The 25449-nt window shown below is 39.2% G+C and overlaps 1 protein-coding gene across 1 annotated transcript in view; it reads right to left on the bottom strand.

Annotated features, from left to right (window-relative positions):
- Positions 1-9941: 9941 nt before the first annotated feature.
- LOC103032203 (voltage-dependent T-type calcium channel subunit alpha-1I) overlaps positions 9942-25449 on the bottom strand; it is a 269335-nt gene continuing 253827 nt past the window's right edge. Inside the window, exons 32-35 of the mRNA XM_049479328.1 lie at positions 24847-24981; positions 22026-22227; positions 12863-13083; positions 9942-12237 (exon numbers count right to left, since the gene is read on the bottom strand). Coding sequence (XP_049335285.1) covers positions 11596-12237; positions 12863-13083; positions 22026-22227; positions 24847-24981 — 1200 coding nt within the window. The 3' untranslated portion in view covers positions 9942-11595. The remainder of the gene's footprint in view (positions 12238-12862; positions 13084-22025; positions 22228-24846; positions 24982-25449) is intronic.

Here is a 25449-nt window from a genome sequence, read left to right as displayed (position 1 = left end):
GTGCATTACAGCCCTACATTGTACAATGTTTTTATGAACAGATATTATAAGGCATTATAAGCCCTTTCTTTATAAACCCTTACACTTGTGGTTTGTAATGTGTTATGGATGTCACTGTAAGTACTTATGAGTTATACAGGCTTATTACAGTCATTATAAGGTATTACGCATGTGATATAATGCATTATGAATACAGGGTTCATAGGAAGAGTTACCCAGGTTTTCATTCTAAACAATCAGCAGCACACAATACAATGTGGAGAGGTTTGAAACCCATTCTATAGACAGTAGTAAAGACAGCAGTCTATAGGTAACCAAATATGCATATGCACATTATGTTTGCATCCTCTGGGAACTGAAGTCCTGAACATGCATGGAATAAAGCAGTCTTTCTGGACATGAGTACACGCAGAAACACTGCCACGTAGCCACCAGTACACACACACACACACACACACACACACACACAAACACAACCCTGAGGGAGGAGACACGCGTTCGTCTGCATCCCAGACGAGCTCCGTTTTTCCATTTATGATTCCGAAATGCAAAATGTGAACTTTCGCTGCCGTAGGGCACCAGACCAGCATGAATATGTATCAATGTTTTGCCTTCGATCTCTCTCTCTCTCTCTCTCTCTCTCTCTGAAGAACTGTCTCATTACGTTTTCTGCTTTAGTCAGGGACGAGGTTTCACAGTGCTTCAGCAGTGCAGCAGCATTCTAACTAAAGATATTACAAGCAACAACAATGATAATGGATTTCTTCAGCTGAGGAATTATTACCACGGGCTGCCACTTTACACAAAAGTGGGTGGCGGCAGCGGCTCTCCACCACCGGGGCCTCTAATTAACTGACTATCGGCGCACGGCGGCCGCGTAGTAATTACGCTTCTAAATTGGAATTCGAATTAAATTGAGAGTTCGTATCTTTCTATACGCTACATGGACAGAAGTATCAGGACACCTGTCACACATTTACTCGTTCGTTTCTCAGTCACTCAATCACTCTAATTCATTTTCTAACCACCTCCACTCCACCTGTAACTGTTGCACTTGAGTTTAAGTACTTTAAACTCATATTTTTTTGTTTATTCCTTTTGGTATCACTTCATTTGGATGGTCCATTTTCCGTTGTTTTTTGCTTTTCAGACAAAGATAACTTGAGTAAATATAAAAAGCCCTTTTTTTCAAATGATAATTAGATTTTTTTAAAGGAAAAAAAAAAAAAACCTATCCAAACCAGTCTAGCCCTGTATGAAAAAGTGTTTGCCTCCTAAACCTAAGAACTTGGTTGTGCTACCCTTGGCAGCAACAACTGCAATCAAGCTTTACTGATAACTGGTAATCAGTCTTTCACATCTCTGTGGAGGAATTTTGTTCCACTCTAAACTTTACAGAATTGTTTTAATTCAGACACATTAAAGGGTTTTTGAACATGAACAGCCTGTTTAAGATCATACCACATCATCTCAATCAGACTACGACTATATGCCACTCCAAAACCTTCATTTATTTATTTATTTTTTTCATTGTCCTGCTGCAGAACCCAAGTACGCCTGAGCTTGAGGTGGGTGACTGTATATCATCACAGTCTTTGACATATTCTTCTATAATTTATATATATATATTTGAAACACTGGACTAAAAAAAGGCCACGTCATGTCAACCACCCATATACAACTCATAGAGACTTATAGTATTATACACAGAACAAGAAAAAGTAGATTTTAGAGGAAGGAGACCTTTAATGATGCAGTGTTTAAAGAGGTGGGGTTACAGTATACTCAGAATTATGAGAGTCGCACTGAACGTGCTTACACTGCCTGTCCTCGTCTGTCATATTTCATAAACTGTGTGAAGTCCATTAGCGGCTGCGCCTCTCGTCAGAACGATTTCTGCCTGGCCGTGGTGATGTGGAGTTTTTCGGCGGCGCTGGAGTGTGTGAGCGAGGCTCTGAGTGGCTAAATTAATTGCTGCGTGTGATGCGACGGTGGGGCCGCGCTGCTAGTGGAGATGAATGTGTATAAATGAGGGCCGGATTGAGTGGTTGTGACAGAGCGGACTGTCTATCTAAGCTCAGTGGCTCGGCCATTACTGCCTCGTGTCAGAGCAAATTGGACGAGACATTGTGAAACGGAGAGGGAGAAAAGGATGAGCGAGAGAGGATAGAGAAGCCAAAGAGTCTGATATCAGTCAGCGACAAGTGAAACATCACCCAGAAGTGATCTTCCATTACTTTCGGACAGACACACACACCTGCAGAGAGAGAGAGAGAGAGAGAGAGAGAGAGGGAGAGAGAGCAACAGGTGGTGGCTTCTTGCAACGCTTGCCCAATGTAGTTTTATCATTACTGATCAATAATGCCTTGATATTAACCCCTTCAGACCCTGTTCCCATTACAATATACATCATGTATGTATATGTTTGTATATATATATATATATATATATATATATATATATATATATATATATATATATATATATATATATATTTACAGAGTTAATGTGTATTTATTCCAGCCAAAGCTTACACTGTTTAAAAAAAAGTGTAAAAAAAAACGGTCATTTTCCGGCAGCAGGGGATGCCAGAAAATGTCTGTAAAACACCAGAAAAATACTGTGACATTTAAAACAGATATAAACCGTAAAAAAAACAGTTATTGTATTCACTATGATTAACAACTATTACTGTCATTTTATAAGAACTTGTTCTATAATTACATGAAATCTTTCCCTTTTAACAGATTTTAATTCTTACAAAAGTGTCATACACACCTTATAAAACAGAATAATTATTAATTTTACAAGAGCTTGTCGTATAATTACATGAAATCTTTCTGTTTCAACAGATTTTAATTCTTAAAATTATCATATACTCCTTATAAAACAGAGTAATTATTAATTTTACAAGAAACTGTCCTAGAATTACATGAAATCTTTCCAAAAGCTATAATAATCTGTAATTAATGTATTAATTATTATTATTCTTATTATAAAATAATTTGTTGTGATCTGTCTGTAATTTTACAAATTCTTCAATAACTTTTTTGCTGTTAACTTGCTGTAAAGATTTACAAGAAACTTTTTTTACAGTGCAGAATAGACCACAAAGTAGAATGGCAGCACTAGAGCCAACAAGAAAAAAAGTAAAAACTAAAGTGTATGTGATTTAGAACACATTTAACCATGTTTATTTTATGTGTAGAGATGGTTGGTGAAATAAAAAAGGCCTCCAATAAAAAAAAGTAATTAAATATTATTTTAAATATGCTTTGGAGAGCCGTGTCATCTGCTGGTGTTGATCCACTGTGTTACATCAAGTCCAAAATCAGTGCAGCGTTTTCCCAAAAAATCTTACAGCACTTCATGCTTCCCTCTACTGACAACTTTTATGAAGATGCGGATTTCATTTTCCAGCAGGACTTGACACGCTGCCCACACTGCCAAAAGAACCAATTGGTCTTATATAATATTAACATTTTCTGAGAAACTGATTTTTGGGTTTTCATTGGCTGTTAGCCATAATAATCATCAACAATTATATAAATAAAAGCTTAACGTATATCATTCTGTGTGTATTACATCTATAGAATACATAGAGTTTTACATTTTGAACTGATTTTACGTATCCAATCAAAGGAGGCTAAAAAGTCATGTAATGTAACTCCAGCTTTAGTAATCTAGAACAATGTAAGAAACATAAGAACCTTGGACCAGACTCAGGTGCCTTCTTACATTCAAATCACCTCGCAAAACTATGCAAGACCCCGTTTCCTGAACAGTTCATACTATTCAGGTCATTTTAACTGGTAAAGAGAGTGTTTAATGCGATCCCTGATGCACCATTAAACAATGATCTATGACTAAGAAGCTTTGGGAAGCACTTTGAATATGTTTGCTGTACAAACAGCATTTCTTATGTTTTTTTTTTTTTCAACAGTGGATTTCTTCTTGCCACTCTTCCATAAAGGCCAGCTATGTGGAGTGCATCACTTAGAGTTGTCCTGTCGACAGATTCTTCCACCTGAGCTGTGGATTTCTGCAGCTCCTCCAGAGTGACCATGGGCCTCTTGGTTGCTTCTCTGATCAGTGCCCTCCTTGCTCGATCTGTCAGTTTGGGTGGACGGCCATATCTTTATAGCTTTGCAGTTGTAGAATACTTTTTCTATTTTTGGATGATGGACTTTACAATGCTCTTTGAAGCTTAAAGCTTGGGATGTGTTTTTATAACCTAACCCTGCTTAAAACTTCTTCACCACAACTTTATCTCTGACCTGTCTGGAGAGTTTCTTGGTCTTCACGATCCTGTTTGCTCACTAGTGTTCTTTAACAAACCACTGAGGACGATACAGAACAGCTGTATTTTTAATTAGACTAAATAACACAGCTGGACTATATTAACCTATTCAGTGAGTTTTGAAGGCAAATGACTGCACTGGACTTTATTTAGGGGGTTCAGAATACTTTTGCACACCATACTTTTTATTTTATTAATTTCACTTCACAATGATGTGCTGCTTTGTGTTGGTTTATCACTTAAAATCTCTATAAAATATAATTAAGTTTGTGATTATAAGGTGACAAAATGTGAAAAAGTTCAAGGGATATGAATAATTTTGTAAGGCACTGTATAAATAATTAATGGATCCAACTCCTCCCTCTCCATTAATATCCATTAATCACAGCAAGTTGTTCAGGTGCTGAAGCAGCCAAGCAGCTCCAGGCCATTACACTACCACCACCATGTTTGACTGTTGGTATGATATTTTCTTTTTTTTCTTTTTTTTTTTTTTGAAATGCTGTTTTAGTTTTATGACAGATGTAATGAGACATACGCCTTCAAAAGTTGTTTCATCTTGTAGATGAAGTAAAGTCAGAGAGAGAAGCTGTAAATCTGTTGCTGAACAGTTTACAGTGTTGGTCAATCTCTAAACCTTCATCAGTGTTACAGGATGCTGCCACAGGACGCTGCCACAGGATGCTGCCACAGGATACTGTTGGTGGAATATTATCAGTCAAATAATAATAATAATAATAATAACTGCCCTGTGGATCCTGTGAGGTCCTGACCACTGAAGAACAGGGTGAAAGGAGGATAACTAATGATAAAGGATGCAGAGAAACAGAAACAGGACTACAATCTTAAATTATAGAACTACAAAGTGCTCCTATATGCTTAGTGGATCTGAAAAAAAAAATAGATAATGAGTATAGAAACAAGAAGGTGATCACAATGTTATCCTTGAGTGTTGTCAGTATACCCTACAGTCTTGTAGTCTGTACTGCTAAGAGGCATCTCATTTTGTAGCAACAAGCTTCCAGGTGTAAAGAGCATTGACCATTGACAACCCCCCGGCACGCACCGTGATCCCCTTCCTGACTAATAGCTAGCTCTTTGGTTTTTTTTTTGCTCAGATGCACGGCCTCCACACGTCTCTTTTGAGTCCGCTCTGTCAGAAGCGATGGCGCTGGGCCGTTGGTGAAGAGCTCAGCGGTAGTGGGCGTGAGCTTAATCCACATGGACCAGACCAGACGGCGAGGATCCACAGGTGCCGCTTTTGCCCATTGGTCACAGTTGTCATTAGCGTGGTACACCTGCGCAGAGCTTTATAGAGTGAGCCCCCAACAGAGACGGGGCTCGCATAAGTGCGCCATGTTCTGTAAACAAAATAGAACAAAAGAACAAGAAAAAACAAAACAAAACAGAAAAGCACATCGCTTCCATGAACCTTCTTAACCTTGCTCTACGGCTTTGTTCTAATGGCAGGAATAATTAGGGTTCCTATTGTTTTGGCCTGTTTTAGTATTATTATTATTACTATTATTATTATTAGGGTCCCCGCACTGTAGGCGCAGGTGTAGGTGTGTACATATTGTTTTTATTATTATTCAATACTATTCTTCTTGACCTGTAGAAAAAGAAAATGTTCCCTAGAGCATGGACTTGGAGACATGTTTCTGGAGCTCCAAAGTGCCCCTAAATGTAGGCAATGCCAGGATAAACGTCATCCATAGTGCACCAAATTTGATATGGTATTGATCTCATCATATCAGGAAATAATTAAAGCCTGAGCACAAGAGGTGAAGATCCCTATTGTTTTTTGGTCTGTTTTATTGTTATTATTAGGGCCCAAGCGCTGTAGGTGTGTAAGTATTGTTAACATTTGCTTTTGGTTTTTCATTTTCCTCATGGTTTTGAGATGTTTCTCTTATCATCCTTTGTATTTTTCCCTGCCAAAGCTCCCATCATTCTAATCATTTCTTTTGTTTTTGGGTGAGTCTTATTAAAGTCTTTTGCCACTGGCCTGGGTAAAACATTGCAATATCATGATGCAGCACATATTACCCATTGGCTACAGAAAGTGTATGTTAAAGTGTATATTAAAACTTCTGTCTGTTTGTGCCTCATTAAATCAGACTTACACAGTACTGTTCTTTTATCTGTAGGTGTGTTAACATGGTGATAGCATGAGCAGAATAACATATTGTTTTAAGCTGGTATTGCTAACAATACGTACCTGGGAAAATGCAAACAACAAAAGAAAGAGCTTTGAGATATTTTTTGGATCATCATCCTGTTGTTGATGCCAATAACTTTTCAGCTTCAGCTTTCTCCTCGTTGGATTGACATTTGCATCAAATGATTTGCTGGACCGTATTTTGTGGAACGTATTCCTCCTTTCCCCTGTGCTATATTGCCAAAGTCTCTGGTTGCTTTACAACATCAAAAAATGAAAACACCCAGATGACATGTTTTAGCAGTATAATGCTCACTCACATACAGCAAGAGTTTCCCAGGAATGTCTTCGCCCATTGTAATACTTCCACGATCTGCCTGGCTTACCAACATAGCATCTATGGGACCAGTTGGGACACCAGCTTCAGCGTTGTATGAGTGTGCAGGATCTACAGGTCCAGATGCAACTGTGGTATTTGTGTGCAATCTAGAACTCTCGAACCTTAGATTTCTCCATGCCCAACTGTATCTCATCTTGTATCTAAGCCCAACAGAGTGCTAGCGCCTTCTTTCCCTTCTTCAGTTTCCCCCAATAAATGTATCCATTGTTACATTCACAAATACACTACCAATCAAAAGACAGAAACACCTCTATTTTTTAGCAGTCAAGCAGCTGTGCTGTATGACCCAGACATGTCTTAGTAATGACTTTATGGTAACACTTTACTTGGATGGTCCATTTGATGGCCTCGTTGATGCTCAACTGACATTCAACTAACATTCAACTTAACGTCTATTAACTGCAACTTTACCCTATGTTGAATGTAAATGATCCAAAATAGAACATAACCGTACACCTAACCCTAACCTTTACCCCTAATCAACCCTAAAATCTAACCTTACACTTAACCCTAACCCTAACCCTAACATGAACTTTAAATTTAACTCTAAACCCAATGCTAAAATGTTAAGATTAATGTTGGGGTTAGAGTTGGATGTTGGGTTACATTCAATAGAGAATTATTTACTTTTCATCTTCCATTTTAGTTGCATTTAATAGACATTCAGGTGAATGTCCAGTTCAGTTGAGCATCATGAAATGGACCATCCAAGTAAAGTGGTACTGACTTTATTACTGCTTTTCACCTCTAATTCTTCTCTTCACTGAAAACTGAAACTAAGACTTAGTCCAATGTTAAGCTGAGCTAAATGGACTGTTGCCATGTGGGTCAGCCAGACTTTTTGCTGTACCAGACTTTTGAAGGTGTAAGAAACAGAACCCATTGCTCTCTGTAATTTCTCTAAAGTAAAGACTTGTACTTTCAATAGTTACAGAGTTCTCTGTGTTCCTGTGTCTTTTTCTAATTACTGCTTCAATACTGCCTTACTACAGACAAAGGCTTTGGAAATTGACAATTTTAAAAACAACTTGCAAAGCTCAGTTTATTTCCATTGCTACTTACCAGCTGTAAGCTAAATTTTGTACACTGGATTTTGTTCCATTTCTGGTTTTCGACTGAACCTGAAGAGCTTAATTGGCAAAAATAAAGGTAAAAAAAATGGGAATGTTCTAAAACTTTGGGCTGATAGTGTATAAAGTCTTGTCTTGATGAATCTTTTCCAAAGCAGTCGCTGTAAACTCTTTAAAGTGGGAGCTGTGCATGTAGTGCTGAGCTTCTCAGGGCAGAGTGTTCCTGATTCGGCAGCAGGAATTACAACCCAAATCTCTCTCATTCATGTTCTTTGGATTTGGATTAGTACCTGTACTGCACCGCCAAATAGAAATGCACCCTTAGAGTGTCAGTCCTGACATTGTTAGTCTGCCTTCTCTGGACTCTTATACACACATTAAAGACTCCAACTGCCAGCATGCACTCACACCGGACCTTCCAGACTCTGGTGATAACATGACACTACGGCGTTCATGTTCTCTGAGCTTCTGATTGCCCACACTTGGTCTTGTTAATAAAAAATACCCCTCTGTTTCAGTTGCTCATTGCTGGGTATTGAATCTAGCTTGCTAGATTGCTCTTCTACTGAGCATTTCTTTTGTCTGTTTTCCTTTCCTATTTTTGTGTATTTTTTGACTTCTCTCTTGCCTTTTCTTTTGATAATGAATTATTTGATTGGTATCTGCGAGTGTCTGTCCTTGGTTTGGCTCGTGTGACATAGAGCCAGTTTTTCATACAATTAAAGGGCCTTCTACTGAACTACACAGCTTTTAGCCTTCTAATTGGAGGTTTTCCATTTAAAAGAAATGCATAAAGGATAGATACAGACCCCTAGGGCCCTACCTTACACCCAGTTAACAGTATGTTTTCACGCCTTGTGCCAGCGCCGTTAAAATAGCGACTGGGATTTTAAATATATCTAGACTGATAGGCGTGGTGGTCTGGCACTGAGGTGTGTTGAAGTAAAATTCTGGCATGTTTCTATCTTGGCGGCGGAAACACACTGTCAGTGGTGCGCCACTGACTGATTAAAACCCTGACAAAGTCAACAGTTAAATGTCCAAACATATCTTAGCTACATGCCCCAGACCATCAAAAATAAACAGAATACAAAATAAAATAACATTGCTGTTTCTGTAAATTACCTGCTCTGGCACCTTCACAGTGTGAATACCCAGGTCAGTTTCCTTTGCTGATAAGTGAAGAAGCACTGTGCTGTTAAAATACCAATCCACCAGTATGCCCCTGGCTATTAAAGGGAATGTATTGTTAAGTGACACACTGATTGGTTTATTGAACATTAAACCCAAAACAAACTCATGAATAATTAAGAAAATCAAGCTGGACAGTGCATGGTTGGCGGTTCACCTATAGAGCGCTAAAATAGAGTGTAAGAGTTATTTGAACTGATCAGGTTGATAAACAGTTTAAAACCGCTTTGATTTGGGAGGCTCATCAGAGCTGTAACTTCCAATCCCAAATTTTTTTTATTAAGCACAGTAATAACCCAACACCTTTAAAGTTATACTTCTTGATGTAAATCTCGACAAACCTTTTCCCGACTGTGTCAGATATAATTAGGTAACAACCCCTTTTGACTTCTGAGGAAGTTCAAATTCCCAAAACTGCATTTAAGCACTTAAGAATGGCATTTAATCTTTTAGCGCTAATGTGAAAAACCTTAAATAACCTGCCGTAAGGGTTCTTATAATTCACAGGCAGTTATCTCACAGTCTGTTCCCTCCCCCGTCGCTAAAGTTAATCATCAAAGTTTGAGATTTCCACTTCTTCTTTGAGTCGTCTTCCTAAGCAGGCAGCTGCTGAAACCAGAACAATCCCTGAAGGACCATTACAGGCCGTGTCTGACAACTGCTCAGCTGAACCACGACGCCGAGGTCAGCAGAGATCACACCCTGCCGGCTGCACACGAGTGATTTTTTTCTTCTTCTAACAGACATGTACAGAAATAGAAGGTATAGAACATAGTAAGCAGTAAGTAAAACATCATTAATTAAGCTGAATCAAAAACAGTGAGTCAATCCTATTTATTTGACAGCTAATTTTGTCCAGAATTGTGTCAATTTTTGCAATGATGTATCGATGATTCCTTGTTTTCTTTTGAGCAGAATGACAAAAGACTCAAATTAAAAAAGGGAACAAAGTGTATAATAGCATCATGCAAAATAATAGGCTCCTAGCAGCTAGAGCTACATCTCAACACGAGGATAAGCTATGAACGAAGAAAAATAATCATAAAAATGCACACATGCAATCTGAATTAGAAGCATATTATAATCAATTCCTGAAAAAAAAAAGCATTTGTTTTGACCCCTGAATTATTTCAAGATGTTCTACAAGTTGTTCACTTTCTCAACCAAAGGAACCTGCAAGAGAAACCAAAAACAGCATTTCTCATACTTAAATAGAATTCACCCGTTTCCTGTCGAAAGTGTAAAATGGTAGCGAATGGTTGTGAGAAATGAACAGAGCTGCAACACGAAACGTTTGGTTAAAGAAAATTAGATTTCTACTACTTCTCTTGTAAAAATAAAGGAATAAAGTTCTTCGTTGATTTTTTTTTTGACATCTTTATGGTAGAATATCATGTTCCAACATCAGCTCTCCCGCCTTCTCCAAAAAACCCTCAAAATGGAAAGCCATTTTTTTTCAACCAGGAGGTGCAATTGTAGAGACAATCTTCAGTTCTGCTGATCTTTTTTCAGTTTAGCTGCTGTCCATATTTTACCCATTTCATTTTTTTTCTCTAAATATTTCCTATGTCCAGAAACATTGAACCAAACACCCCCTCTCTCTTTTTGTTGCAGAACTCATAGAAAGTACTACCTAGATATTTCTTCAAAAAAACTAAACCAAATATCTTGCTACAGTATTATCGTTTAAAATTATTAGCCCTCTTTTTTCAATTTTTTAAGTGTACCTAACTTCTCAAATGGAGACAGTTCACATATACCTGCACACAAATCTAATATTTAGGGTCACATTTAAAAAAGAACCTATCACCATTCTTTGATTTACGATTTTTACTAAGGGAGTCTGATCCTTTGCTACCTTTGCTGTCTGTGTGCGTGAAACCCCAGATGCCTCACATCAAAAGTCCCACATCAAAAGCCTCGCCCCAAAGCTTCTTTCCTGAAACATCACCTGTTTGCATGTAAGATATCAAGGCAGGCTGGGTTTCATTGCAAAAAAGATCAACTCTCTCACATCCACATTTCATTCAATAGCAGATTCCCAACACAGATTTAGTTCATGTGCAGCATGTGCAGCATTTGGGGCTTTTTCCTCACAGCTAATCTAGGTATCGACCATCTACAATCTACTGGTTCTTCATTGGTTTTCTTTTTTCTCATTGTATTCCACTGGTTCTTTATTATTTAGGATATCCTGAGTCAGCAAACCCCAGGATCCTCCAAGAATGCCTGCAAGAATGTGCCTCGAACTTAAGAATTCCGACTCCGCCGTGCCCCGAACCTCGTCGACGTCCTGTCATCCCGTTCCTGTGAGCTTCACCTGTTAGTCAAGGCTACACAAAACACGGATGTGTTACAAATTAAAGACTGAGAGAGGGTCGAGTTCGTAGAACAGGTCAGATCAAGATCTCTCTCGCTCTGGAGAGGAGTGCAAGCGAGACGACAAACAAAATAGACAAACAAGGGGCGAGTTTCATCTGTTCTTGCGCAATCCAGCGTCCATCGTTTGGCTGGAACTTTTTAATCCCAATCCCATCATCCCCTTTTCCCCTGCCCCTCCACCTTTCTCTTCCGTCCAAGGGTTAGAGAGATACTGATGCTGGTCCATGCCGTAAAACTGCCGGCCATCTTTATTCCGCACCGAAAGGTTGCCCTGTTCTAAGCTCCCGGTGCTGTTGCACTTTTTGACCAGTGGCGGCACAAGCGAGCCGGGCGTGAGGAGGGAGGTTAACGACAGGCTGCTGAGAGTTTCCGATAAATGTTCGCTGTTGAACGCCAGACTCGACCCTTCCCCGATCCCAATGCCCGTGTCCTCGTCCGAAGGGTCCATGGAGTCCTGCCTGTTGCAGCTGGGGCTGGTGCTGCCTCCACAGCTGCTTTGGCTCCTCTGGCGCCCCCTGGTGGCCTGGAGACTGAAGCCAGTCTGAGCCGGGCGTAGTCTCTGGCTGAGGTCCGGGGAAGGGAGGGTGTTGTCCGGCAGAGGGCTAACCAGAGGTAGGGGTAAAGTAAGGTCCTGTGGAGAAGATACATTGAAGCTTAGGCCTTTCTCCAGAGCGGTTTGTAGGCTACCTTCAGAACTGCCCATGGCCAGGGAGGACTCGCTGTGGGACGGAGGCTGAAAAGTAGGAGACATCTAAGTGTTAATAGGACTACTTACTTAAAAGATTTACATGAAACATTTCACCACCCTCAAACAATAATGTGCATGGCAGAAGTCCACTGACTCACAGACTATTCACAGTGCTGCTAAATTGTAGGTTTATGCAATGCAAATTCAAGTCAAGGTCAAATACTCTTCTGGGGATACAGCAAATATAATTATGAGGACTGTCAGCAAATGCACACACTCGTTTTTAGAGTTTAAAGTAGGTCAAGATCTTTATCAATTTAAGCAATTTAGCATTTTATTATAATCCGCTCGCAGTCCACACGACTCCACAGCCAACTCCCTGAAGCTGCATATATAAGAGAAAGATACTGTTTATATACAAACTCCTGTCTGAATATTATGACCTTGTTTCTACACTTTGTAGTTTTAGAATTACAGACTGTAGTGGGAATCGTTGCTCCTCAATGTTCCTAGTGGCTTCTTGGTTCCTAATGGTTCCGTGGATCATATTTCGTAAGAGTAGAGACATGGCCATATGGGCCCTGAGGGTTTGGCTAGGAAAAGCTGATCTATAAAACATCTTTAGGGACTTATGTTCCCAGGCATCCACTTCACCTTGGACATATTGTACCTGTTGGCCCACGGCCCTGGTGTTGGCCCCGGGGGAGCGGAGCGAAGCCCAGGACGCCGGCGAGTTGAGCCTGGAGCCTGCTCGGCCTGCCAGGGCCACCCCTGCTGCCGGGCTCCCCTGGGGAACGGCCGTGGCTGGGTGGAAGAACTCTGCCGGGAGATGAAAGAGAGGCGAGGACGCCCTCCCATCCCCTCTGCTGCTACTGCTGCACCGCTCGCCATCTGCCACAGAGACACCACACACAGTCAGAGAAACCATCAACGAGACATCACACAAAAACAGTGAAACACAGGAGACCATAGACTGACGCAAAGGCATCGCACCCATGTGCAATTGGACTGGCAACGTGCAAGTGGAATGAGGCGTTATTAGTCAGGTTTATTCCCACACTAGGCAATGCTAGGTAGCAAATCACATAGATAAATACATTGTCGCTGTTTAACCCTTTGAACCCTGGGCTGTTTTGGTGTGTTTTTTCTTTGTTCAGGTCTTATAACACAGTAATTATATCAGACAGTCACATGCCCTAATCTCTTTCACTCCAGAAGCCATACAGCTGCTTGTCACGCCTGACCCTGTTTCCTGTCTGTCCTCGTGCCTGTGTTGTCCCACGTGACCTGGACCCCTGTTTTCTGTCAGTACTTTTCCATTACCTCATGTCTCATTTGTAGCTCCGCCCCTTCCCCAGGTGTTTCCACTCCCAGTGTGTTTCCTGTTTGGTTATAATTCCCTCCTCTGTCACTTGCCCGGTGTCGGTCTTTGCACTAACCCCTGTCGTTTGTCTTCCCGTGTTCCCAGATTTCCTCTCAGTGTTTCTCTCAGTGTTTCTCTCAGTGTTTCTCTCAGTGTTTCTCTCAGTGTTTCTCTCCGTGTCTATCTTAGTTTAATCCTTGTAATTATCCTTGCTCTGTTTAGTTCATAGTCTTGCTTCATTATTCATTTTGTTTTCCTTGTTTAGTCTCCCTCTTTGTTTGTAGTTTATATTTATCATTAGTATCTCTTGTTTGTTTCCGTGTTCCCTATTCACCTGCTTAGTGTTTAGTCTTTAGTTATTCCCTGTTTATGTTCTTAGCTCTGTTTAGTTTCTGGTTTAGTAGCCTCCCTATTTGTTTTAGTTTTATCTTGCCTCCGTTTCTTGTTTATTTATTTGTTTCTTGTTTACTTGTTTATTTGTTTATTTATCATTAGTCTCTCTCTCTTGTTTATTCCTAGTTTATTTTCCAGCGTTTGTTTAGTTTTATGTTCTCTAGCCTCCCTCGTTTGTTTAGTTATTTTGTTGTTACGTGTTTACTTGTCTCTTTGTTTATTAAATTCTCACCTTACCTGCACATACGTCCGCCTCCTCGTCTCTTTGCCTGGGTCAAATCCTGACACTGCTCAAAAATATAATCATTTAAAATGTAAAAGGAAGCAGAATTCTTATATTTTCCTGGAACTTGTTTTGGTCAAAATTTTACTTATTTTTGAATGTGTCAACTTGTTTGATATTGTTTGGGGAAGGAGATCTCACTTTTTTAGGTGTTTTTATTAATGGGTTTCTTGTAGATGCTTTACCGCACTGGGATGTTTTCACTGAGTAAGTTCCGCCCTTTCTAACCATATATGGATTATGTTTATGTGTGAAGAAATTCCTGAGTAATTAAGTTGAGAACATCCAATGCGATTTTGGGCGGAAAATCTGTCCGTAGGGTTCTAAGGGTTAAAGGTCTAAAAAGCATATATGTCCTTTTTAGTGTCTGTTAGTTATATTGTGTCAAAACCTATAGAAATTCTCCCCAATTACTTCCACTGCTTTAGTTTCTCCTTCATGCTTTCTCCTCACCCCCTTTTATCTTGATATTGGAGATACAAGGATTTTGTTTGACTACACCAATACATTATTTGACTAGTGGAAACATGCTCCTGAACAACCACATTAATGCCTCTATATATATATATATATATACATATATATATATATATATATATATATATATATATATATATATATATATATATTTTTTTTTTTTTTAACTAGAGTAAATAAATAGCTGCTTGGTCCAATTATACCACTGACCAGCATCAAAATTGGACTCTATTGAACTGTAGCTATACTGATGGTGAAACGCCAAGTCTTGCGAGGTTGTGTGTCTGCTTTATAAATTATGCCCGTTCTTTTACAGATACAGATTACTGATTATGTTATGTTTATATTTATATGTAATGTTTATGTTTATGTTTTGTTGGTCAAATAAAGTAAAATAACTTCTAAATCAATGTTTTCTCACTGGAAACCAGAGGTAGAGACAATGCCTTGCCAAAAAAAGGTCACCACCTAGATAAAAAAAAAAGTATAAATTAGTAATGAATTCAAGCAAATGTGTGGTCTGATTTTTCCTTGTTCCAGAGTAATGGAGCACCAGGGTAAGAAGAGAGACGACTGAAGTGATGCACCCAGCATGCCTAGTGCCTGCCGTACAAGCCTGTAGGGGCAGTGATATGATATGATATGATCTGGGGTTGATGCTGCAGTTGGTCAGGTCTAGGTTTAGCAACAGTATGTGCTGAAAGAATGAGGTCAGCTGACTACCTGAATGTACTGAATTTGAGTTATATACTGAATTTTCACACATGGATTGGCAACCACAGTCCAGAGTCCATATTAAGATTCTTTGGGATGTGCTGGAGAACACTGTCCAACCAAATACTATAGTTGTGCAGTGTTTTTTTCATACATATAGGGTAGTGCTGGGCGGTATGGCCAAGAATGAATATCACAGTATTTTTCACTGTATTTTTATTATTATTATTATTATTTGCACAACTGGGCTTAAATATAGGTTTGTACTGTTTGGAGTACATAATAGAAAACACCAGTGCTTTAAATTAAGGCCTTTATTACTATTGGGTTTACTTTGTCCCACAAAAACATTCAGTTAGGGGCGGCTGACAAGCTTTAGGACAGTTATGGAAAAAAGTGAGTCCTTTATTTACATTTTTAACTTCTACTTACTTTTTACTTTTAATTTTTTGGCATGACTGAGCTTTAATATAGGTTTGTGACTTACTCTACTATTAGGAGTGCATATATTATAGAACACTAAGGATTTAAAGTGAGGCTTTAAGTATTGGGTTAACTTTGTCCCACAAAATTAAACAATATATGAATAAATCAGACTTCTTTAGCAGAAAAACAGCTAAAGAATATATAAAAAAGACCTTAACAAGAGATACACCAACAACTTGAACACAGCTACAAAATATTAAAAATATGTTTAATAGTTTCATAAACACTATAAATGGACATAAAATGCTCAACGCTTGAAGCGTTTGACTCAACATGGCTGCATGTGCTTCTCTGATGGTGCTGTTCCACACGGTGCTCTGCAGCACCTCTAGCGGTTTGGTGGTATGAGAGAAAAACAGATCTGTTCTTGTTCCCCCCGCGGTATACCTAATGAACCGCTATACTGCCCAGCACTAATATAGGGGCAAGTGTGTGGCATTGGGGGTGTTGCTATATATCGTATTCGCCCAGAGAACCGTACAAGTCAGTAGTGCCACTACACACCACACATAGCTAGTTACACGCTAAAGAATGTCAGTGATATACCACACAGTGACGTAGTGCACACCGCATGGAGTCAGTGATACAGTCAGTTAAACAGTAAGTGCGGACAGAAAGGCACCACACGTAGTGAGCAGAACCGAAACAAAAGCTAATGGCCCACCAGCTGTGCTGCACTAAACTAACGGCCTTTGGTGGGCCTGAGCACCGATATGCTACTGCTGAGTGACGAAAACACCTCGTCTCATTTCTCATCAGCCCATCACAGTGACTGTCACACTCATTAATCACCTATTTGGTCCATTTTATAATACAAGTTTGTAATAACTGTGTAGTTACACATTAATAATCATGTAATAACAGTGTAACTACTTAGGAAGTATGTATTGGTACAGAAAACTAGAATATCTTTCATTTTATTTCATTTATTCAGTTCTAAATGTGAAACTCGTGTATTATGCATATGTATCGCACACTCAGTGATCTACTTTAAGTGTTTATTTATTTTATTGTTGATGATTATTATGGCTTACAACCATTGGAAACCCAAAAATCAGTGTCTCAGAAAAATTATTTTATAAATAATATTATATAAGACCATTTGGTACTTTTGGCAGTGTGGGCAGTGTTCCAAATCCTGCTAGAAAATGAAATCTGCATCTCTATAAAAGTTGTCAGCAGAGAGAAGCATGAAGTGCTGTAAGATTTTCTGGTAGAAGCTGTGCTGATTTTGGACTTGATAAAACACAGTGGATCAACATCAGCAGAAGACATGACTCTCCAAACCATCACTGATTATCAGTAAAATTTGCATTTCATTTGAAAATCAAGGGAGCAGAGTCTGGAGGAAGAGTGGAGAGACACAAAGTCCAAATGTCTGGTCTGGTGCTGATAGCGCTCCTGTCTCTCCCACACTCTGCAATCTCCAGTCTCTAAACTACACTACCCAGAACGCACCATACGCTGACATCACACATCCACCTGATCTCAGTACACCCCCCGGAAGTCCGGAATACTAATTTCTCTGATTTTTGCCTACCCTCTGATTTTGAATTTTTTGTGTTACCTGGACTGTTTATACCGTTGCTGATTTTGCCTGCTCTTCACTTTTCTGTATATTGACTACCCATTGTTTCTGTGCTATAAAATGAATCACAGTTTTCTGCATCTGCACGTGTCTGAGTACTGTCTAGCCTTGACACCAAACTGCTTGAGGTCTAGTGTGAAGTTTCTACAATCAGTGATGGTTTGGAGAGACATGTCATCTGCTGGTGTTGGTCCACTGTGTTCTATCAAGTCTAAAGTCAGTGCAGTGTTTTTCCAGAAAACACTTTTTTACAACACTTAATGCCTCCCTCTGCTGACAACTTTTATGGATATGCGGATTTCATTTTCTAGCAGGACTTGGCACACTGCCCACTAGTGATGCAACAGTACAGTGTGGCCACAGTTCGGTTCGTATCACGGTTCTTGGGCCATGGTTTTGGTTCGGTTTCAGTATATATCAATATTATCTAGCTCCAACATGCAGTGTGCTTTTAACCCTTTCTGTTTCAAATCAACAAGGTGCTCCTAATCACACTTGCAGAGCCAATATTAAATAGAAAATACGCACAGATTAATTAAAATATTTATTATAAAAAAGGAATACTTATTCTCACCATTAGTCAAAAACAGGCAAATTTAAATAAACATGAATATTATTCAATCAACTCAACCAACAAATATTGTCAGCCAGTCACATACTTTAAGAAAATACCAAACTGATATCACACTGTGCTTTATCTGCTGACTGTGTTTTTACATTGTTCATTATTACTCAACGCTGAAGCCAAAATGGTCCCAAACAGCAGATTTATAAGCTGAAGGCGCCTCTTCAAAGTTCCTTTTCTGCGTTTTGCATTCACTCGCCATGATCACGCAGCTGAGAAAGTTTTGTTTAATTAGACCTCTTCAGCCTCTGCCTTCAGAGCTCTGATTTGCTCCTGGGAAATTCAGAAAAAAACTCTGATTGGTTGTTGCATGGTTGTGGAAAGACACGAGGGAGAGGTACATTAAAAAAAGGAGGAAAACACACTATGTTCTCACATGCTTCATCAGCAGCAGTGCTCCACAGCCCCTCCCCCGGCCATGTGGCCGAGTCTGCTATTCTAAACAGCGCTGCGTCACTGCGGGGCTGTGCATTACTGAGAGCGTCCGTTTGCTCTGTTAGTGCGCGCACCAAAATATCGCGAAATATCGAGAACCCTTGCATCCCTGCCCTCACTGCCAAAAGTACCAATTATTCGAATTTTCTAAAATACTGATTTTTATTGGCTGTAAACCATAATCATCAACAATAAAATAAATAAATGCTTGAAAATGGATCACTCTGAGTGTAATACATGTATATAATATATGAGTTTTACATTTTGAACTAAATTACTGAAATAAACAATTTTTTTAATGATATTAATGATATTCAATTTTTTGTATTTACCCCAGTAGGAATGACTTGATTATTTAGCTGTAGCTGTAATTTAGCTGTAGCTGTAAAACTAATTTATTTTCCATTTTTTAGTCTCTGCACAAGCTCAAGCAGCTTCTTCCCCAGCTCTGCAGTGCACGCGGCCACCGTAAAACACGGTTGTATCTATTAACATGCTTTACATATTTTTATTTTCAAAATGTTGTTATGATTATTATTATGATGATGATGATTTTTCACAAGCCTGATTTTTTTTTTTGTGCCCCCGGGCACTTGGTGCCGTGTTAGCGCTATGTGCAGTGTTTCCACTGGGTTCTCCTTTGTATTTTTAGTCTAAAATGACACAAATCGGATAACTAAATATGTGTTTATGCTACTTGTGCCTTACGCGAGAGAATATCTAACTCAGCATGAGACACTTGGACCAGATCTGGGTAAACGGATCATAAAATCCCCATGCTCACAGACTTACAGTCTTTCATACAGCATCTTGTTACAGTGTGCATTCTGCACACATTATTTTTTTTTTGGATCAAATCCTCTCAGACAGATCAGTGGATAACGTTATGCAATTTCCAGACTAACTCTTTCTCTGAATCATCTCATTAGTCTGAATACTGAATGTGTAAAAGCCTCGTGAATCCGCCTTTTGTTTCTGTATCAGACAGACTGAAATAAAGTCTTATTTTTAGCGATAGTGATCCTGACTGGATATCTAAATCATCCAGAGGGTTGTGCTCCTCTTTTGGTGACAGGCAGCCTGAGGTCCCAGTGTACATTGTTCCACCAAGAAGTCATAAATATTTAACGATCCGCCCACACCATCCTCCCAAAATTGGAAAAAGCTCGGAAGCATTTTGCCGCTGTTGGAAGAAACTTTGTCACTTTCTGCAAGTTCTGGAAACAAGAAAATAGGCAAACGTAAAAAATCTGAGACACTCTCACACTGTCAAAACTATGATTATATAAAGATCAGATCATCTCCAAAACACCAGGCAGGTTTTCTGAGCTGTTCCTAGTGTGCAGTAGTTGCTACTTTTAAACGATGCTCCAAAAAAGTACACTGCACACCATCAAACGTGAACATGAACATTCCCTGAGGAATTAAAAAGCTACATTAACTCATACCAACAGTTAAATTAATTAAAATATATATTTTGTTGTACCCAATGGAATGTTCAGTCTTCTGGTATTATAGGCTTGCTATAAATGGAAGGAAACAATGTGACAATGTGTGAATCAGTGGTGTTACACCCTGAAGGTCTACTAAGAGTACCCAACATGTCACCTTTAACTCATTAAAATCTGGCCCAGAGTAGTTAGTGTATGATTATGGTCACTTTTGTCACTGGAGCTTTCAGTAAGCTGGTACATTTTCCCATTTCCCATTACCTTTATAGTAGGACACATGGTGATATGGGTGTATTAATAACATGATAACAATGTGTGAAGTATGGTACGAAAAAGACCCCCTGCAGATTTCAGCAGAGAAAAAGTATTAAAGTTGTACAAATTGTTAAGGGTGGACACACTCAAAACACTAAAACATCTGAAATTACAGTTTCGACGGTTATTATGCACCAAATTGGTCAGTGTTAAGGCTAAAGCCCAATTAACACTATCAGTGTTGTTTTACAACTGGTAAAATTGTTGTGCAGGCTTTTATTAATTGTATCTACAAAACAACACATTAAGAAAAACACCATTGGCCAAACCTAGACAACATATATAAAAAATAAGTGTATTTGCAATTTTTTCTTAGATTTCTTAAAATAAGCAATCTTCAATCACAAGCTTTAAAATAAGACCTGAATCAATTAAATTTCCATTTTCTAAGAATGTGTACCTTAAGTTTGGACACAAGAATCAAATTAACTTGATTGGTGATTATTGTATCTGCTTACTTTTGCTAAAATAAGGTGAGAATTCTAAGTGAGACTGATTAAGATTGTTGTTTCTAAAACAAGCACAATATTGTTACCCTTACAAAACTTTCTATCAGAGCCAAAAATAAGATTTATCGCTTGGAAATTAGATTCTTTTTTTTTTTGCAGTGCAGAGGCTTGTTAGTGGCATTTGAATGAATCTAATTGAGGTAAAACTAGCTTATGAAAATGTAACCAGATATTAAGTGGGCGGTGATTTGAGACTATTACATATTTCTATATTTCTATGCATATACAAGCTCTGGGAAAAAATGAGCGACCACTTAAAAATTATGAGTTTTTTTTTTATTTTTACCTCGGGAATATATTCAAGAGGAAGATGGATGATCACAAGCCATCAACCCAAGCTGAACTGCTTGAATTTTTGCACCAAGAGTAAAGGCATAATGTTATCCAAAAGCAGTGTGTAAGACTGGTGGAGGAGAACATGCTAAGATGCATGAAAACTGTAATTAAAAAACAGGGTTATTCCACCAAATATTGATTTTTGAACTCTTAAAACTTACGAATATGAACATTGATTTCTTTGCATTATTTGAGGTCTGAAAGCTCTGCATCTTTTTTATTCTTTCAGCAACTTCTTATTTTCTGCAAATAAATGGCAATATGTTTTGTTGTTGTCTAGAGTTTATAGAATGAAACAACAATGTTTATTTGAGAGAAACATAAGAGATTCAAAAACTGAAGTAGTCTCTTAATTTTTTCCAGAGCTGTATTATTGTTGTCTGAAGAAAAACATCTTCAAAACTCTCAAAAATAGTGACTGTACAGGACAAGGAAAAACAATGTAGCTTTACATGGAAGTCTAAGCCATGAAAATGATTTTCTATTGGTCCGTTCATCATGAAATTTTGAAATAAAGTGAAGAAGTGCTCTTGTGTAAAAGGGAGTGGAAATTGTGTAGTAAACAAATCATTACCAAAAACTGAGATACTGTGTACCTTTTTCATTGGATGGCATCAATATTTCATGTTTATAGTTTATAGTCCTTATAGGTCATGTGACAATAGTGCGACAGTAAAAATAGTGAGGAAGCTCATGGTCCTGGAGATTGGAGGGAAAAGAGATTTTTAGAAATGTAGTAAATTAAGTGTGGCTTTGGGTCTCTGCAATAAGAGGTTAAAGATATTTGAAAACTTTGACACAAACTCTAAAATAGACGCAGAACTGGGCCCCCTACTGTATGCAGACAGTGATGCCAACCTTGACTTTGTGACGGCATGTGCTGAGAAGAAGAAGAAGAGGAAGCTGGTTCAGTCTGTTCCTGAAGGCCCAGCTCGAGCGACCCGTCTCTACCCTCACTGCCGAAGCTGGGGTCTCTGCTGTGAATACAGGACCTTCTGCATTCCCCTGCTGCAGTCTGAAGCTCCTCTAAACTTTGGGAACCGCTGCTTCCTCTGTCCTCCTGCAGGTGGAGCGGACAGAGCCTGTGTTAGCACGTTAGCACAGATGCTAATAAGCATTATAATTCAGAACAGCGAGGCTAAAAGGTCAGACACATTAACATGCATCAATGGCTGGTATTACCTGAGGGCAGTTTGAGTTAACCTCTCGGATTCCGTGTTTGCAAGCTGGTCGTTTGCCACAGGGGGTCACTGCTACTAGCAAAACTAACAATGCTAATGCTAATGCTAAAAATCACATATGTCCTTAACGTGATCTGTAAAGGCCTGCCTCAAGGCAGCTCATGGCAAACCCTTTGGGTAATGGTACACAAGCCGCGTTATTATTCCGAGCTTGTCAGTGTAACGGCTAACACATTAGCATTCTAGCGCTGTCACTCTCATGTCCCGGCGGAACTGAATCTATAATGCATTTTTAAAGGCTACGCTGTTTTTCGCCAATACTCTTCTTTCGCATTCAATTCCACGTCTCCATCCAGTCCATAGAACAGCGCGTATCAATGATGAATTGAATTAAGAAAAATAATTATGAGCTTCAGAGGGCTCATCTGATTCTCCTTGTTATGAAGTGGGAACCAAATTAGCTGTGATTCAGAAGATTGAAGAAGAACAAGATGAACAAAAAAATAGAGAGAAAAAAAAACAGCCAGCCAGAGGAGATTTGAGACAATTGGTCATCAGCAGCTGGCTTGGCGTGCCTAAAAAAAATATATACAAAGAATAGCACCAAAATGGGAAGACTGATGAGGTAATTAGATGGTTAACCGTGCATTGATTAGTTAATCAGGTACTAAAGCATACAAATAAAGATTAATTAAGCCACTGTAGGCTACAATAATTAGCGACCGCAGCGGCATCCCTTGGGACTCTTGGGTAGCAGATGCTGATGTTCCCTGTGACCTTCTTGTGGGTATCCACTCGTGTAGGTATGCAATGTCAATGATATATGGATACAAAATCTTGTTAGGACTACAGAGACTATGGCTGTGTTCCAAATTAAAGGTTGGGTCCTTGGTATCTGCTCACATGTCCTGCGTTTGGGGTTGTAAGGCTTGGATGGATCTGCTCGGCCATGGAAACCCATTTCATGAAGTTTTCTAGGCTCTAATGTTCTTAAGCTAATCTGAAGGCCACATGTCATTCGGAGGTCTGTAGTGATGGACTCTGCGAAACATTGGTGACCCCAGCTCACTATGTGTCACGGTCTCTTCCTGTCTTTGCGTCTCTCTGGTCAGTCCCTGTGCTTATTTACCCTTTGCACGTGCCCTTCAGTTTCCAGTGTCTCCGCCCCTGTCTTCTGTGTACTCACCTCTTCATTTGTAGCTCCGCCCCCTTGTTACCTGGTCCCAGATGTTCCCATTTCTTCACAAAAACAGTTTAAAAATAATTCCTTAATGACATAGAGTACTGTGCAAAAGTTGTAGGCACCAAAGCAAATCCATTTATCTCAGCAATATGAGTGTTTTTACCTAAAAAAAACACATATGCTTTGAACAGATGCAAATAAACATGCATACAGTAAAATGTATTTTCATTACATATAACTAAGTATGAAGAACCAAGCCAAGCTGAAGAACAGTGAAGTGTAGTTCCAGATTTCTCCTGGATGCCCCTCAGCCAGCATGTGTATATGTTCCGTCAGCAGCTCACCTGATTTACCATGTTTACCAATTTACCAAACCAGGTGTTGATATGAGAACTGGAAATAACTCTATTAAACTCAGTTGAGGAGAGATTAGGAGATGTTTAAAGGGAAACAGTGATGTTAAAGCTCTGCTTTTTGTAAAATCGCTGTTTAAATTTATTGTAATGCTGTAATTTACTGAGATAATAAACACTTAGTGCCCAGATAAGAAGCTTTTTCTTTAATGAAATTCCCACAGGGGCCTAAAACATTTGCACAATACTGTACTTCATTTTCAACCAATTTGAATAGTGCTGTTTTTCTTTTTTCCTTCACATTGTGGGTAATGGAATTACTACAAAGTTTGGCTACATTTCTAGGCTGTACAGTATATATATATGGTCCAAAAAATGCAGCCCACTTCGGCTGCAGCCTAGACTTTAGAACACAGTTTATGGGTCTTGTGAAGTTTTACACCCAGTGCAAGGTGTGTTGCAATGCTTATTGCTATCTTACAGCCTGTCAACAGTCTATTTTTACACCTTCTACCTGCGTCATTTAAAAAGCAACAGTGCTTAAAAAAAATACTGTATCTATGCCGCGATGGACGTGATGGTCTCAGAATGAGGTGTGTTTAGGTACATTCCTGGCATATTGCTATCTTGGCAATGGAAAACACAGGTGTGCCTCTGACTGAAATAAACTTCAACAGTCAACAGATGTTCATTGCTGTCTTGGCAGTACATTTTCAACACAGGTGCATTCTCCCTCCCACTTGTTACAGAAGTGTTGGACACGTCCAGGTAGCTGCACCATTGTCATAGCTATCCACTATTGGTTTATTTTAAATCACGCCCAAAACACAGCCATGATTAATTGAAAGAATTTGTACATGCCTTTTGTGCAAATCAAGCCAAGCTAGGCATACTGTTCCCGTCGTTACGATAGCAAAGACTGAAAGCTCGCTAAAATAGGGCCCAAAATGAGACAAACACACCTTGCAGTCTCTAACGAGGAGCTGATAAACACTGTGGTCATCAAGGCTGAGATCGTCAGGCAGCACTGGTGAAGACGACTTGTCTGAAAGCTGCTCTGACATTAGGGAGGCCTGCTCCACTTCAGCCAACTGGATCTGAGGGCGAAACAGAGCAATTATAACACAAAAGGTGAGTCATACTAACAGAGATATTGTCGTCAATGAAATTAATGATACTGAAACTGATGAAACTGCCTGCTGACAAAGAGCTCATGACAATCAAACAGGTTCAAACCATCTGTTACAGAGGAGAACATCACAATGAGTCAGTGGCTGGAGCTGTACTCTCTTGTTACAGTGGCAGAAAGGGTAACTTTGGACAAACTGCTTTATTATATCATGAAATCAAACCATTACACACCATAATTGTAAAGCAAAGGATTGTTTTAATGGCTGGTTGGTGTCTCAGAGCTGCTCAATGGACAGCCTGAGGAGATCCTTTGTCCCTAGCCTTGGCTAAGAAGCAGGAAGTGCTGGGGGGATTTCAGAAATAGATGAAACCTATTTCCCCAAAAAATGATACCACAGAAAAAACAGAAATTGTTTTAATATAACAAAACTTTT

This window comes from Astyanax mexicanus, chromosome 5 (assembly GCF_023375975.1).
Source record: "Astyanax mexicanus isolate ESR-SI-001 chromosome 5, AstMex3_surface, whole genome shotgun sequence".
Taxonomy (NCBI): domain Eukaryota; kingdom Metazoa; phylum Chordata; class Actinopteri; order Characiformes; family Acestrorhamphidae; genus Astyanax; species Astyanax mexicanus.
The sequence above is the reverse complement of the archived record's forward strand: the minus strand, read 5'-3'. Positions and strand labels throughout refer to the sequence as shown.